The 15,384-nt window shown below is 50.0% G+C and overlaps 5 protein-coding genes and 1 non-coding gene across 6 annotated transcripts; 3 read left to right on the forward strand and 3 right to left on the reverse strand.

Moving 5' to 3' along the window:
- J7337_008928 (uncharacterized protein) lies at positions 1-1,137 on the forward strand (the record flags this gene model as incomplete). Its single annotated transcript, XM_044826533.1, has 1 exon — positions 1-1,137. One exon carries the CDS (start codon positions 1-3, stop codon positions 1,135-1,137), a length of 1,137 nt encoding a protein of 378 aa, XP_044679450.1.
- A 1,969-nt stretch (positions 1,138-3,106) lies between these two features.
- J7337_008929 lies at positions 3,107-3,197 on the forward strand. Its single transcript has one exon. It is a non-coding gene; the product is annotated as a tRNA-Glu (tRNA).
- A 511-nt stretch (positions 3,198-3,708) lies between these two features.
- Positions 3,709-4,661, reverse strand: J7337_008930 (uncharacterized protein; the record flags this gene model as incomplete). Its single annotated transcript, XM_044826534.1, has 2 exons — positions 3,709-4,517; positions 4,568-4,661. 2 exons carry the CDS (start codon positions 4,659-4,661, stop codon positions 3,709-3,711), a joined length of 903 nt encoding a protein of 300 aa, XP_044679451.1.
- An 884-nt stretch (positions 4,662-5,545) lies between these two features.
- ATG23 (Autophagy protein) lies at positions 5,546-9,056 on the reverse strand (the record flags this gene model as incomplete). The annotated part of the gene is made up of 3 exons (XM_044826535.1): positions 5,546-5,597; positions 5,652-8,508; positions 8,567-9,056. 3 exons carry the CDS (start codon positions 9,054-9,056, stop codon positions 5,546-5,548), a joined length of 3,399 nt encoding a protein of 1,132 aa, XP_044679452.1.
- A 1,291-nt stretch (positions 9,057-10,347) lies between these two features.
- J7337_008932 (uncharacterized protein) lies at positions 10,348-11,498 on the forward strand (the record flags this gene model as incomplete). Its single annotated transcript, XM_044826536.1, has 3 exons — positions 10,348-10,371; positions 10,424-10,659; positions 10,724-11,498. The coding sequence occupies 3 exons, from the start codon at positions 10,348-10,350 to the stop codon at positions 11,496-11,498; spliced, it is 1,035 nt and encodes a 344-aa protein (XP_044679453.1).
- A 1,596-nt stretch (positions 11,499-13,094) lies between these two features.
- J7337_008933 (uncharacterized protein) lies at positions 13,095-14,814 on the reverse strand (the record flags this gene model as incomplete). Its single annotated transcript, XM_044826537.1, has 3 exons — positions 13,095-13,535; positions 13,605-13,851; positions 13,919-14,814. 3 exons carry the CDS (start codon positions 14,812-14,814, stop codon positions 13,095-13,097), a joined length of 1,584 nt encoding a protein of 527 aa, XP_044679454.1.
- Between the last annotated feature and the right edge of the window lie 570 nt (positions 14,815-15,384).

Here is a 15,384-nt window from a genome sequence, read left to right on the forward strand (position 1 = left end):
ATGGCGGCCAATTCTCCTTACTCTGCGCAAGCGACAAGCGCAATGCCTCCTCCAGCCCATCCTGCCTCAATTCCTTCCAGGATGCAAATCAACAGTCTGATGTCGCCTCCAGACCAAGCACACGATAGCTTCTACTACCACACCGGAAAGGTCGACTCCTCCTTCTCCTCCAGCAAGAACGCTTCAGGACAGACTCCAATGTCTCCTCCAATCTCGCCTTGCAACAGACCTATGGCCACTACCGAGACACCAACAAACTCAACGGGTCGTGATATCGTTCTCTACCCAGATGATGCGTCTTCCAGTCCAGCCCAGACTCCTCTGTTTCCCCCAACCCTCGAGGGTCGTGACCATAGTCGAACGATTGAGGAACATATACAAAAGAATATCAACGACAAGATTTTTGTTGAGGTGCCACCACCGACACGCAACGACTATGAGCTTGTGGCTTCGTTTCAGTCGCAACTCAACATAACTTACGCACAAAACCCAAAGGCATGGATGCTGTCAGTGACTAAGCAGGCTCGTGACGACAATCATCGCATAGCTCAAGCCAAAGCACGCGCTCGTCCCTTGGCAGCCAAAGCTCCCCCCAAGATATCTCGGCCTCGCACCGACAATAATCGGGTTGCGAAACCTCCCGGGACCGGGCGGACTATTCGCGTTCAACCTACCAACAGCCCTAGACGACCAACTCCTCAGTTCAGTGCCAATGACATCAACATTACTGAGCCGAAACCTCGGGCTCAAGGTCCAGACAAAGATTTTGCATCACTGCAGGACTTCTGTCCACCACCGAGCGTGGTTCCCGCGCAAAAGAACTGGTGGAAGGTTGATTGGAAAGGGAACCCACTCGACAACAGCAACGACCCTCATCGACATCTTCTTTCCCCTGAAGAAATAATGCTGGCAAGCCTCCTGCGCCTTGACTGTGCGACATACCTGACCAGCAAGAGACGCATTTTCATAGGCAGGCTCAAAAACTTTAGGAAAGGGAAAGGCTTCCGCAAGACCGATGCCCAACAGGCTTGCAAGATTGATGTCAATAAGGCCTCCAAGATGTGGACTGCCTTTGACCATGCCAAATGGTTTAGGGAGTCACTCCTGGAGCCATTTGAGGATGCTATCGTGGATTAGTGTCCTTCACAAAGTTGGACGCTTTCGAACTTCGTGGGCCACGGCGTAGCTTGTCCTTCATTTGCCGCTTGTCTTCCGAGCAACGAAGCTTGTCACCTGAGTTACCTCATTTCACTTCATTTCATTTTTCCTGCTGAACCCACATGGTTGGGTCAGTATATAAGAGTCAATTGGAATCACGGCACATTAACTTTTTTCTTTTGGGCGATACACCATAGCATTAGGGATTCTCATCTTCACGATACCCGGAGTGCATATATACCTGACCCTGACCCCTTTGCGATCACGTCACACCACTCCACAGTTTTCTTTTATTTCATTTTCTATCAAGGAATTCGGTCTTGTCCTGCCCACCTCGCCCCTTTGAAGTCACGTCATCTTCGAGGTTGTTGAGGGCGAGAGATTGTGGGCAGCGAGGTACAGCATGGAAGGATGTTTGGCGTTATCGTGTATGGCCCCTCCCAGCAGACTCGGCTGGGCTTTAGGGAGCTATTTTAACTGGACTACCAGGATGCAAGCGTTGTGCGCACATGTGATGGCTAGTCATGGCCGTGGACTTGAATATTACTGGATGATTTCAGGTCAGCGAGTATCGACTGTATGCGGGCGCACGCCTAGGCAGAGGCACAACCTTCTGACCTTCGAGCAGAGATTGGATTACGGTTGCCCTTTCGAAGGGACTAGTCTAGCTAGACAATACCGAAATGAATTGTTTACCCAAGCACTTACTACACTGCCATGTCTGTCTATCGGCGAGATGAATGAGAATACTGACCTGATTGACGGAACGACAAAAAAGTCTGCTCGACATGCTGTCACAAGATCAAATGAACGTAGGGACCCTTGAAAGAAAATGCCTTGACTTCAGCCCTACACTACACTGCACTTCCATTTGGGGGCCGGTTCGCTTCCTCTAGAGGTTAAGCGTGAGCCATATTTCTGGGTAAGTAAGGGACATAACCTAAGCATGTCCTGACTGATGTGCGCGGGTGAAGCCGCCGTTGCAGCGGGGACCAAGCCATTGGCAAAAAGAGAGAGAGGTACATTCCCAGTGAGGTCTCACCAAAAGAGTACTTTGGCTACCTAGGTAGGGGAGGGGGGGAGTGTGGACGGAGGGGACAAGGCCAGGCCAGGGATTTGGGTGAGTGGTCACTGGTGGAGTTAGACAGCGGGAGCTTATCGGGTGGAGCAAGATGAGAGAGGACAAAGAAACGTTAGTTGTGGCGCTGTGGCTTGAAGATGTACAAACGTTCAACGTGTAAGAGGCACATGTCGTTCAGGGCTTGTGGTGTTTATTCGTGAGAGATTGAAAGATGGGAGTTTGTTTGAAGACGCCTTGTGTTGCGGGAATGCTGTGAACATGTACGTGCTCTTTTCGAGGCTGAAGGACGAATTGTGAAGCCTATAATGAAGCTTGTTTGCGAAGCTCCTCTCACTTCGCTGGCTGGGGGTCACGTCGGCGGTATAAATTGGAAGCAAGGTTCATTTCGAAGAACTTATATGGTGGTATGATCAAGAAGAAGCTCTGTTGTAAATGACGTGCTAAAGAGTGAGGCTAACGAGGATACAATGAGTCAGAATGCATACGTGTTCGTAGATATTAACCTCCGACATTTGACTCAATAGAAAATGAGGCTGTAGATGACTCCCAGTCTTTCACGCTCAACTTTGTCAATGCTTCGTGGCAGCATGTGCCCTTCATCGCTGCCGACAAGCCTCGACGAACTTTGATAAACTTTGATGAACTTTAATGAACTCTAACGAACTTTGTCCTGCCTTTCTCATAGCCTTCAAGGTACTCAGAGTCGCCACCATGCTCTATATGATATGTAGCTCTTGCGAGACCAATTGAAAGCCCGTCATTTATCATGACTTGGTTGACGCTTCACGATCTTCATTGGACTCAGTGTGGTTTGACAAATATAGATCCACCTTGGAAACTCTCATCTCAACCAATTAACAGCCATCATCCGGTATGGCGTAGTGGCTAACATTTCGCGCTCTCATAACCTGAGAGATCAAGTACCGCGGAGCCCAGGGTTCGATTCCCTGTACCGGAGTTCCTCTTTTGCATTTTTTGATATCTGAACTTGCAAGTTGTTTGTGCTGTTGTCTTCTTTTTGTTTGAGGTGGTGATCTATTTGAGTGGGTGGGCGGTGTCCATTGGAGGTTGACTGATAGGGATCAATGAGTCTTGAGCAATTGCCTTTGGCTATATCAACCGGTGTTGACCAGTGACTTCAGAGGAACAATTGACAACACGGCTCGCTGGCTGTTTCACTCTCAGCAATCGATTCTCTTTGTGAATTGTTGTGGAGTCAATTATCTTCACGTCTTATCGGTATTGTAACTTATGCTAAAGTACACCTCATGTCAGAGAGCGGGATGTTTCATACATCTAAGGACATTCACTTCCAGCTGCTGTACCGTTGGTACCTGGGAAACAATTATAGAAGCCAGTATGACTCATGCGATTACCAACAAGTCGAATTGAAGTCATGTCTGCAAATCATTACGGTTGATTCATTATGTCATATCCCTCTATAATACAGCTTTTGCCCCCCATCAAATTTACTGACCAGCAGCAATAGTGTAGCCACCATCAACAGCAACAGTCTGTCCTACCAAGTACTGGTTCGTAGCAAAGAACAGCACTGTAGCAGCCATATCCTGATCCTTGCCAGCCCGTCCAGCGGGAACCTTCTCAGCATACTTCTCCTTGGGGATGAAGCTCTTCTGCGCCTCGTCGCTGCCATCGGTGGTCATCTCAGAGGGGAAGACACCAGGGGCGATACCGTTGACGCGGATCTTGAGCTTGTTGCTCACAATCTCGGCGGCGAGCATGCGTGTGAGGTGCACGGCTGCACCCTTGGAGGCGTTGTAGGCAAAGTGGTGCTGAGACTTCTGGATAAGACCGCTGATGGAGCTGATGTTGATGACTGTTGAGCTCCAGCCTTGGTGCTTCTCACTGCTCTTCTGCAAGAGAGGCAAGAAAGCAGCGGTGGTGAAGTACAAGCCCGTGACGTTGGTGTTGTACGTCGAGTTCCAGTCCTCAAAGGTAGCATCCTTGTTGTCGAAGAGGTTCTCCTTCATCTCCTGCGCAGAATCGGCCTCGACCTGGAACGAGTTGCTCGAGATACCAGCGTTGTTGACGAGAATGCAGAGGCAGTTCTCGCGAGAGGAGTACTCCTCATAGAGCTTCTGGATACCCTCCTTGTTGCCGACGTCGGCTTGGATGGGGATGATCTCGCCGGCGATGTTCTTGCCGTACTTGTCAACGACGGTGTCGAGCTTCTCCTTTGTGCGACCGGTGATGTAGACCTTTGCGCCGTTGACGGCGAGGGCTTGAGTGGCCATGAGACCGATACCAGAGCCACCACCTGTATATGTTAGCCATGATTCTTAGCTTAGAGCTTGTTGATAGACGCACCTGTCACTAGAGCAACCTTGCCCGAGAGATCAAACAGAGCATCGCGAGAAAAGTCTCGGTGCTCACCACCACTTGCTGGTTGTGTTCCTGACATTGTTCGTATAGTGCACTGAAAGTCCTTTCTGTTGCTTGAGGTAAAGGTTCGTAGTTGACTTGAAGTTGAGACACAAGAGTTCTTAACAAAAGGAGTCGTGAGTCGAAGTGAAGGTGCAAGAAAGCTTCTGGAGCCAAGTCTAAGAAACTGCCTGGACATGATTCTTATACCAAACAATTCTTCAAATGAGAAAAAGAGGGGTAGCTAAGGTACACAATAAAAAGCAGAAACTGCAACTGGCGAAGAACTGGCATCTCAGCCAATGCCCATCTTACCTTTAAGTTATGCTCCTCTCTCACCCAATGACGAGCTCATGATGAGATCAGCACTTTCTCTTCTGCTCAGTCCATGACGAAAGACGGCGGAGGAAATGATCCGTGAATTGGGTGAGGAGGGAAAGAAGAGTAGAGAGGGTATGACAAGCGAAACAACAATTGGAGTCTCTTGCAGCGTGAGGCTCTATCATGACGTCGACGTGGGGTCAAGATGATGAATTGATCGAGTCCTCATCGCGATCTTCACAAGCTTACAAAGAAAAGGTTGAAGAAAAACCGTTGATCAGCCAAGCCACAAGTTGCCGTATTTAGAAATAAACGGGTGAATTGACCTCTCAGATTGAGAAATGGCTTCATAGCGTGTCATGGCTACTTAAGTAGAAGTGTGAGGCTTAACATGTAGCTACCCCACTATAGCTTCAACGGCATTCAACACCATCACGATCCTCTTCGAGGCATTGACAGTTACAACAACCCTCGATTGTTTCATTCACAGTAATCCTACACTTGTATCCGATATCGTCTCAATAAAGACCTCAGCTGCGTTACCCAAACCAAACGCCATTCCATGCATTCCAAGTCTCCTTCACTCACCCTGGCGAGCATCATCTATTTAACCTCGATATGCTGCACTGCCTTCTGCCACTTTTGCTCGTCCGTCCTGTTGTACTAGATTAGTCCATGTCCATCAAGGTTGCACCTAGTAAATACTTACTTGTCAAAGCGCAATAGCTTGCCCAGCACCGGCACAAGCTGAGCTCTTAGCTTGGTGTCCTTCTGCTCCAGGAACTGCAGTAGAATCGTCTTGAGATAGACCGTATCTGGAGTTCCGCCAGCAGCCGGCGAGCCATTGCTTCCGCTTCGCACCGAGTCGAACGAACTACGGCTTGAGTTGGCCACGAGCTTGGTCTGTACTGACTTGAGATCCTTGGATACCTTCTCGTATCGTTGCCTTGCCTCCTCCAACATTCGTCGTAACTCGGCTCGCTGCTTCTCAACATCACGGACTTGCTTCTCTGATGCGTCGAGAGCTGTACGCAATTGTGATGCTGTTGTTCGAAGCTCATCGGCCTCAGCTTCAGCCTTCTCTTCTACCGATTCTAGCTCTTCTCGTCGTCGGCGCCACTCCTTCTCACGCTGCTCGAGCTCATCTCGTTCATGTGTCAGAGTCTTGACCTCGCGCTCCAGATCCTTCAGCTTCAGCTTCAAGTCTTCTGTCTCGCGTGTCTTGCGTCGTGCGAGGGTACTCGACTCATCCTCGATTCGATCTCGCTCCTCGACAGCTGCCTCCATTCGCGCCCTCATCTCTCGTACCTTATTATCGGCACGCTCATCGACATCAGCCAACAATCGTCGCATCGTCTCGCCCTCACGGGTACGCTCCTGAAGTAGTCGCTGGACCTCAGCAAGCTCCTCCTCCAGCGACTCAGCCTGCGACTTGGACTCCTTCAGCTGCACGGACATCTCGGCGGTCTGGTCTCGCATACTGCTCAACAGACCCTGAGCATTGCTGTACTGCTGCGTCTTGAACTCAGCCTCCTCTTGCGCTGCCGTCTTCTCCCGCTTCAGTTTGTGCATCTGCTCTTCAAGTTCCTTCACCTTGGGGCGCAGCTTGCCAAGCTCCTCCTGTACTGTCTTGAGTTCTGCCTCCGTCTTCTCAGCCTTTGCACTAATCTCAACCTTCTCGGCTTCGGATCGGCGAAGGTCTCGTCCAGACACCCGTTGGGCATCCTCGAGACGAAGTTTGGCGTTTGTCTCGGTGGCCAATTTCTCCTGTAGACCCTTGATCTCACTCTCGCGATCCGAGGCTAACTTCTGGACACGCTCCACATCTCGCTTGAGATCCTTCTCTCGCTTCTCCATATCCTTGAGCTCCTTGATCTTGGCTGCGAGCTCCTCCTTCGTAGTCTTTAGCGTAGCAGACTCCTGGCGTAGGCTCTTCAACTCAGGCTGCGCCTTCTGTAGCACCTCACGTAGGTCTGTAAGATCCTTGAATCGGTTCTGGGCAAGTTGTTGAGCAGCGCCCAGGTCGGTTTGCAGAGTGGTCGTCTTCTCCTTGAGCTCGTAGTATTCTGTCTTCAAAGACTCCATCTCGCTTTGCAGCTTGGTGCTGATTTCGGCATCTGAAGCAGATGAGTCGATCTTCTTCTCAAGATCAGCAATCTGTGTCTTGAGTTCCAGCTTCTCAGCCTCGAGCTCTTTGATCTTTTCCTTGGCCTCAACATGATCTTGGCCAATTGTGAGCAGGTTCTCTTGGAGTGATTCAATCTCCTCGCGCAGGTCCTCCTCAGTCTTGCGCCTCTTGCTTAGGCGCTCAATCTGCGTATCCTTCTCAGCAACCTCCTCCTTCAGCTTGGCGATCTCAGCCTCAAGTTCAGCATTTCCTTCAGGCTCGGCGGGAGCTGCCGGCTCAGGAGTCTCCACAGCGGCCTCTACAGTTGGAGCTGCAGCACCGCCGGCACCACCACCCTTGCCCTTCTTCTTCTTGTTCTTCTTCTTGTTACCACCGCCCGTAGCCGCAGCAGGTTGTGAGGCTGCAGGCGTTGGAGTTGCAGCGGGAGTGGGTGCAGCAGGAGCGGGCTTCGACTCCAGTTTCTTGGTTAGATCGTCAATCTTGGTCTGGCTCTCAGTCTTTTCCTTCTTCAGAGCCTCGATCTGGCTGTTGAGGTCATCGATCAACTTCTTGGAGATGTTCTTTGCGTTTGAGGCCTTGGCCAGCTCGGCGTCCAGTTCGCTCGCGCGCTTGTCTGATGAAGCAAGTGAAACCTCCAACTCATCAACCTTGGCTGTCTGCGCGCCCTTGTCCTCTTCTAGCTGTTTGAGTTGGTTTTGCGCCTCTTGCAATCGCTGGTTTAGAGACTCGATCTCCTTGTTGCGCTCATCAAGCTGGGTTTGCAGAGACTCCTTGGCGGCGGCAGCGTCGCGAGATTCACTGAGCTCCCGGGTCGCATTCTCCAAGTTCTCAACCAGACCAGCGCTGTTCTCCTTGACGGCCATAAGCTCCTTCTGGAGACCCTCGACTTCGGACTTGAGCTTCTCTATTTCCTCGGACTTTGAAGTAAGGTCAGCCTGAAGGTGGGGAATTTCATCGTCGTAAGAGAAGAACTCCTCGCTTTTGTCCTTGCGCTCAGTAGTGGATTCAGTAACCTCAGATAGTGACTTTTGCGGCTTATGCTTGGGTGAGAACATTCCCATGACGGAGGAAACAGGAGACTTGGACTTTTCGGGGACCTCAGGGGGAGTATCATCGTGCTTATCGTCCTTGGGAGCTTCAGATTCCTCGGCCTTTGGCTGAGCCGAGTCTCCTGACTTTAGTGCCGTAAGCTCCTCCTCCAATTTCTTAGCCTTTTCCTCGGTTTCGTTGTGCTTCTTCTGTAACTCTTCCTTATCTGTCGAAACCTTCTTCAGCTCCTGCATCACCATGTCGCTTCGGAGGTTCAGTTGGTTGAGATACTCGACAAGAGCTTCTGGGTCGCTGATGGAAGTCAAGGGAGTGTTTTCTCGGAGGGCCTTTTCGAATGGTTCGATCGCTGTCGCTCGCCTATGGGCAACCCGGTAAGATCGAAGTAATTCTTTCAACATATATTAGTTTCATGTGCCTGGTGTGCGCATTCGTAGATATAGCCTTACCGGGATACGTCGCTTCGAGCTTCTCCAGTTTGCGCAGCTTCTGGCGGATCTCAGGGCTCAACTCTTGAGACTTGGTAGCCTCTGGCCTGGCCGCTGAAGCGTCGTCTCCACCATCCTGATTCTTGCCCAAATTGACCTCATCCTTGGAATCATTTGCGTTCTTTTCGTCCGATCCGTTGTTCTGATTGTCACCATTGTCGGTCTTCGAATCGTCGTTTGCAGCAGGAGGCATTGGGGTAGTAGCTCGGCTCGGCTCACTCTCATCGTCGATCACAAAAGCAGCCTCGAATACAGCAGGATCTGGGTTCGGTGCGTCGCCAGCCTCGGCAGCTTGTTTCCTAGCCTTTGCACGCTGAGCTGGTGTGCCATCGCCCTTGCGCGACGATGTTGAGCGGGTTCTCGAGGGTGACCTGGATTGCTGAGCTGTCTGTGAACGGGCTTGTTCTTCGGCAATGGTCCGATCGATGGCACTTTTGAACCGCTGAAACATGTCAGTCGTTGCCCATATGAAGTGCAAACAGATAATTATCACGGAGAACTAACTTGGAACATGATGGCTCCCTTGGGTCAAAGACCGACGTCTTAAGATACCAAGGGACGCGCGTAATTTGAATATTAAGTACGAATCTTTGAGGCAGAAAAAAAACGAAGAGACAAAAGAAGGTCTAGAAGATCAATGTAAAGAGAATAGTAGGCCACTCAACAAAACGCCTTCATGACGATGCGAAGGTTGGCAGTAATTAGTTAAGCTGATGAAAGGAGTTGCAGGGTCTCAATGGACAGAGTTACAGCACTTGCTTCCGAGCCATGACCGATCCCGTCAAATTTCTGGGGTAGGATTGTGGCGTTAAATGACTGTGGCTCAGCCGCTCAGGGCCGCATTCCATATTCGGCGATATGTCAGCAACAATTTCTTGATCTTTTTGGTTTTAATGTCCTTGACAATTTGTCAGTCTTGAACTAGAAAGAGAGAACATAAGGCATTCGAACGACAGTTCAATTGATTGCAGGTGGTTGATCCATTGTTGCAGGCCGATAGCTGCACTCGCCTGTAACATCGCCTGTGACCTGTAACTTGTAATATCTTGATGCTCAAGATATACGGAATAGTGATAAGTCACTCTACTAAACATCCGAGTCGAAGTAGCTTCGACGATTGAATTCTGTAGTCAGACATTTATATTTAGTTTATCAAGCAAGCGTCAATATTGACCTTAACCGCTATCAAGTTCTCTCTGGTCGTTGAGCTCAATTGATGATCTTCAAGCATCCAAATTTGGCATCAGTGGAGCCACTATCCGTACAGGCCCCCTAGACTACAAGCTGTAGCTCCCTGTCCTGCCCTGTCTGGGAGAGGAAAGAAAACCTGAGACAGTGATTCTAGATGACAAAAGGATTTGGGTAAATGAGCATAAATTTAGGATTGTTTTAGGATGAGTTCAGAATACCTTTTGGTGGGCTTATTTTGACGTCCTGCTGTAAAGTCTGACGTTTTTGGGCCTGTCCTGCTTGGACTCAAATCAGTTCTACCTTAGGCTGCCCACATGCTCAAGCTCAGCTGAATGAGGTCACTCCTGGCGAGAAGCTACCGTCACAACTTCACCATTCCTTTACATCACATCACATCTTGTCTATCCTTCACCTTTTCTTCGTACCGCTATTGTTTCGCCCATATCCTGGGCATACCCTCCCTTTCTTATCTTCTTTTCATTCTATCGTCTTTCCTTTGTGCTTTTCATACCGCAAATCTCCCCCACTGTTACGTACCTTGCCTGATCAAAATGGTGGCCTTTTGGCCCTGGGGGGTAAGTTGGCATCACTAGGACTTCATTGCCAGAGCTAATATGACTTGCGCAGGGCGAGTCCTCCTCCACTGCCTCCTTCGAGAAGACCCTCTCTACTCTGTCAACCAAGATCACCGACACACAAGCATCCCTCGACAAGGTCCGCGCAAGCTCTCGCCGCGCGCGTGTCATCTGGACACTCTACCTTAGTTTCGCTTACCTCGTCTATGCGATCGTTCTGCTACTTGTCGTCGGATATAACAACCTCGGCGCCTTTGAATGGGGCGGTCTGACCGGTGGCCCTGTGCTGTAAGTCTAAGGCCTCCCTTAATTCCTGATGCGAATGCGACTCAGGCTGACGATATCTTGACAGCATCTACGTTACACGCACGACCCTAGCCGCATATTACAACTTTCGCATCGAGAACTTGAGCGCTCGACTCAAGGACCATCAGTCAGAGCGCGCAAAGACGATCCAGAAACTCAAGGATGCCACCAAATATGACTCTACCATGGAATTGATCGAGAAGTACGGCGGGGCTGATGGAAAGGGCAAGAAGAAGGAGGGTGAACAGAATGCCGATAAAGCGCCCAATAAGCAGCGACCTGATGGTCCTCAAGGAGTTCCCGGACGAACGCGCATGCCCCCTCCTCCGACAGCCAACATCCAGCGCCCACATAGCCCAATGCCTGCTCCAAACCCCATGGAACCAAGTGCTGAGTTCGCTCCTAACGCCGAATTCTCTGAACCCCCTCCGCCTCCTATCGCCCCCGGTACTCCTCAGCCTCCTTCGATGCCAACCGGTTACGCCTCATACCAGACCGGGCCCCCTGAATCGCACTGGTACGACCGTATCTTTGACGTTCTTCTTGGCGAGGATGAGACAGCGCCCAAGAACCGCATTGTGCTTATTTGCAAATCATGCCGACTCGTCAATGGCCAAGCACCCCCTGGGACCAAGACGCTCTCTGAGGTCGGACAGTGGAGGTGCATGTCCTGCGGCGCTCCTAACGGAGAAATCGATGAGGGAAAGCGCATCATGAATGAGGTTCTCGACGCCGCTAAAGACTCTCCCACAGATGGCGAGAGCGCTAATGAAGACTTCGCTAGTGACAAGAGTGAGCCAAGGGAAGTGGGAAAAAACTAGGGACCTTGATCCCAAATGGCCATAAGACTTAGGTAACTTATATAAGCTTGAAACAGCTTTCATAGGTTTAGGATGCCTTTTACTGAGTTTATTTTATTCTTAGGGTTAGGGGTCCTAAGTTTTCGTCCCTCCCCTTAGGGATCAAGGAGGAAGACGAAGACGGTTCAACCGTGAGCGTTGAGAAACGCTGAAGAAAGTACAAGAAATGATATGTATTTACTATGTAATTCTATACGAGCACCATGGCGGTGACAACTACGGGAATGAGGTTTGGGTTTGGGTTTCTTCAATAATGCAACTACTTTGGAACTTGATCACCCTAGACTGGTCTTTAAGGAGGGCATTGGGTCATGAATCTTTGACTACTACGTATATTCCTCATCGAGAGAACCATATGATATTCTAGTGTTTCCCGATACGCTCTCCTGTCTTCTGCGGGTGTTACTGGTCAGAGACTGATGTGTGCATGATGGTCATCTGCAAGAGTTCCTCAATTAGGAGATGTTAGGAGGAGCCATCCCCTGATGAATATTATTGGTAACGATACGGGACTCTTTATCGAATCGCCATAAACTGCGAGTCCTGAAGAACTGAACAATGAGAACGCTGGCTGTCATGGGCTGGTGCTATGGAGGCCATGCCTTTTGCCCATATCTTCCTTCGTGTCCAAACCCCATCATCACTCCCGCTGCGCCCTTCACGATCCGTGAGACGAGAACAACCATGACCTATACTACCATCACATGCTACGAACAGTATACCGAATTCGCTACAGACGTCATGAACATAACCTCTCCCATCCCACCCAAGCTCTCCTCTCACCTCTCACGCCACAATCACAAATGATCGATGTAAAGCAGGTCAAGTCTATCATCGCTATACAGTCTTCTTACTCCTAAACTCCCTTGTCCCAATCTCAGTAAGGTATCGATGCGCCTGGCCTGCTCTTCGACCCTTACCCCTTCAAACGTCGCGAACAAAGTTCCCTGTTCATGTCAACCCGTCCCGTCAAGTCTTCCAGTAACATAGACCAAAGACAAGTAAATGGTCCTCGTCAACAATGATTTCACGCAAGGGAGTATCGGTCAGGCATCCAACTGTGGCGTAACGACTCGAAGATGGTGCAAGTCTGCAGACGTCAACTTTGAGGTTATTTCTCCAAGTTTAGGATACCTTTGGCAAGTTTAGGTAACCTGGCATAAGTGTAGGATAGATTTAGGATACACTTTGCTGAAGTTTATTGCAACAATCTATATCAAGGTCTGATGCGTTCTTGCTCCAAGGCTAGACCAAAGAGTGCTAAGACATTGGACAGTCGTTAAATCTTTTACCCCCTGTGCATGTACTTCCTCCCTCGCCTACATACATTCATCATCATAGTCGGCTCGCTTGATAAGATGCCGCTGTTCCAGATCGTCAAGATGTACAAGTGTAATGTAGCACCGCAAGCCGTTCGTGTGGATCATCAAAAAGACAATAAAAAAAAAGACCAGTCAAATCCCACATGCACCACTTCATGTGGGTTGCCTTGGACTGTCGACTTGTGTTTCGCTTGTTTCTCTGTATTCGACATGCCCGAGGCGTCTATAAATCACTTTATCTCTTCCTTACTTCCGTCGCCCAGCCGTCGATGCCTTCACCGCGGCCACCGACTTCCAGGCCCTCAATCTTCAGCCCCTTCATGCCAGGTGTATCCTCCAACCAGACGTGACCTGCCATTCCGCCAGCATTGGCTCGCTTCTCAGGTACTAACTCCAACATTGGGGTGAGGAAGTCTGCAATACGCTTTGCCTCGTCTTCCTTAAAGTGATACTTCTCGCGTAGCACATCCGGTAGAGCCCAATGCCGCAGTCGGTGGATGTTTCGCAATTCTCCCTTTCGGTTGAAGATCTCCTGACTCCACTTGCCACTGAGACATAGAGATTTGGGGAATGGCCCAAGTAGTTCGATGATTTGAGCAATGTGGTCATCGTCCTTACCATACTTGGTACCTGACTGAGGATCAAACAAATAATCTCCGGTGATTAACTCAAACACCTAATAGACAGTCAGTAATGCTCTACAGAAAGCCAGTGCCAGCTTCACCACGAAGCTCGTTGTACATACCATAGCTGCCATACTCCATACATCAGTGCTGGCACCCCATTTGGAACCCAAAATAACCTCAGGTGATCTATATTGTCTTGTCTGGATGTCGTTGGTAAAGTGGTGGTTGACCCAGCAGGCATTGCCCAGGTCTGCAATCTTGACGCTAATAACATCGAAAGCGTGCGCATCTTCTGCCTTGCGCTTTTCGCCTGTTGAAGCAGAGGGAGAGTTTGACTTGTCTAGAGAGATACCTGAGACTTCCCGACTGAGAAGATCGCTTGAGTGCTGTCAGCGCCAGAAAAAACTTCTTCGTTGAGTGGCGAATAACTTACGCAGACTTTTCTCGTTGCTTTTGGGCATCGTCAGATGGTTTAGGAGATGCCTCCTTTGATGACTTGCCTACTGACAAGATCACATTAGTCATTGCTGAACTATATACGAGATGATCAATGGCTTGCTTACCTTCGTTCAGGACACCAGCAAGACTAGAGTGGGTGTTCGGTGAGGGGAAAAGGTTGGACTGGTTGAAGCTGGTGTTGAGGGGAGATGGCAATGGTTGACTGCCAGTAATGAGAGTCCTTCTGCGCCGACGTCCATTGCGGTTGTTCTCCTTTTCGGCAGATTCAGGTTTGACGACGCGCTTAACGATCTGTTCAACATCCCCAATCTCGATAAGGACATTTTCTGGTTTGAGGTCGGTGTGAATGATACCGCATTCGCGATGGAGGTAGTCGAGGCCTAGTAGAACTTGCTTTGTAATTTGTTTGACAAGAGGCATGGGAATGCCACGGTGATTCCAGCGCTTGATGAGCCCAAGCAAATTCTCTCCCAGCACCTCGAAAACCATACAGACGTGGGTGCCGTGGGGTCCCTTGTGCTCGAACGAGTCCAAAAGACTCACAACGTGCTTGCGACCAGGGTGATCGGGCTTGGCTTGAACAATCTTGTTGAGAAGCTTAATCTCATCGATGGCGGTCTCGGTGTAGTGGGCGGCGGAACGGACAACCTTGAGGGCGACATGCTTGCCGTTGGTGTTGTCGCGGGACAGCCAGACGGTTGAGAAATGACCCCATCCTAGCTTGCGAACCACGGTATATTTTCCATCCTTGAACTTCTCTCCGACTTGTACGGGGTGGTAGCCACCTTTGCAGTAATCTTCAGAATCCTCTTCATCTGCAGTATTTTCGGCGGCATCGTCGACGGACGAGGAAGAGGGGGAATGGGCCATGGCGGAGAGCTGGTGGGATCTATAAGGGGGAGAAAAGAGGTCAGCGATGGCTTAAAATATATGTAGAGATGCGGTAAAAATCAGCGCAATAAGGCGACGTGTAGATGATGAACGAGAATTGAGGCGGAGCCAATGCAATCAGATCAAACAACCACGGTCGCAAGATTTGGTGGGAGAGCGACGGCGGCGAAAGAGCTGAGGCCTTGCGCGTGGTGGGGGACCTTTGCCGGATTGGGCTTGGGTGTAGTGAAATGGCGGGGAAGCATCAAAACATCATCCAGACGATAACGTAGAAACGAGTCAAGTCTTTCACTGGCGCTTCCAGTTGAAGATTTCGGTACCAAAAAGACTCGGGCATTGAATTGACCGACTGCGGTGAAACACACGCCTAAGCTTGGGCGCCAAACCGCTACCGACAAAGCATAAAACGGGACGGGGAAGTGCAACCTTGATTTGAGAAAGCTGCTCATGGTGCCTTCACATGACGCAGCTTGCGCTGGTAATAAGTCGGGCGTTGAATCTGCTTCCTTGTCCTTCTCTGCTCCTCAACTTCGGGAGTACCAGCTCAAG

The sequence above is a fragment of the Fusarium musae genome, chromosome 6 (genome assembly GCF_019915245.1).
Source record: "Fusarium musae strain F31 chromosome 6, whole genome shotgun sequence".
Classification (NCBI taxonomy): Eukaryota; Fungi; Ascomycota; class Sordariomycetes; order Hypocreales; family Nectriaceae; genus Fusarium; species Fusarium musae.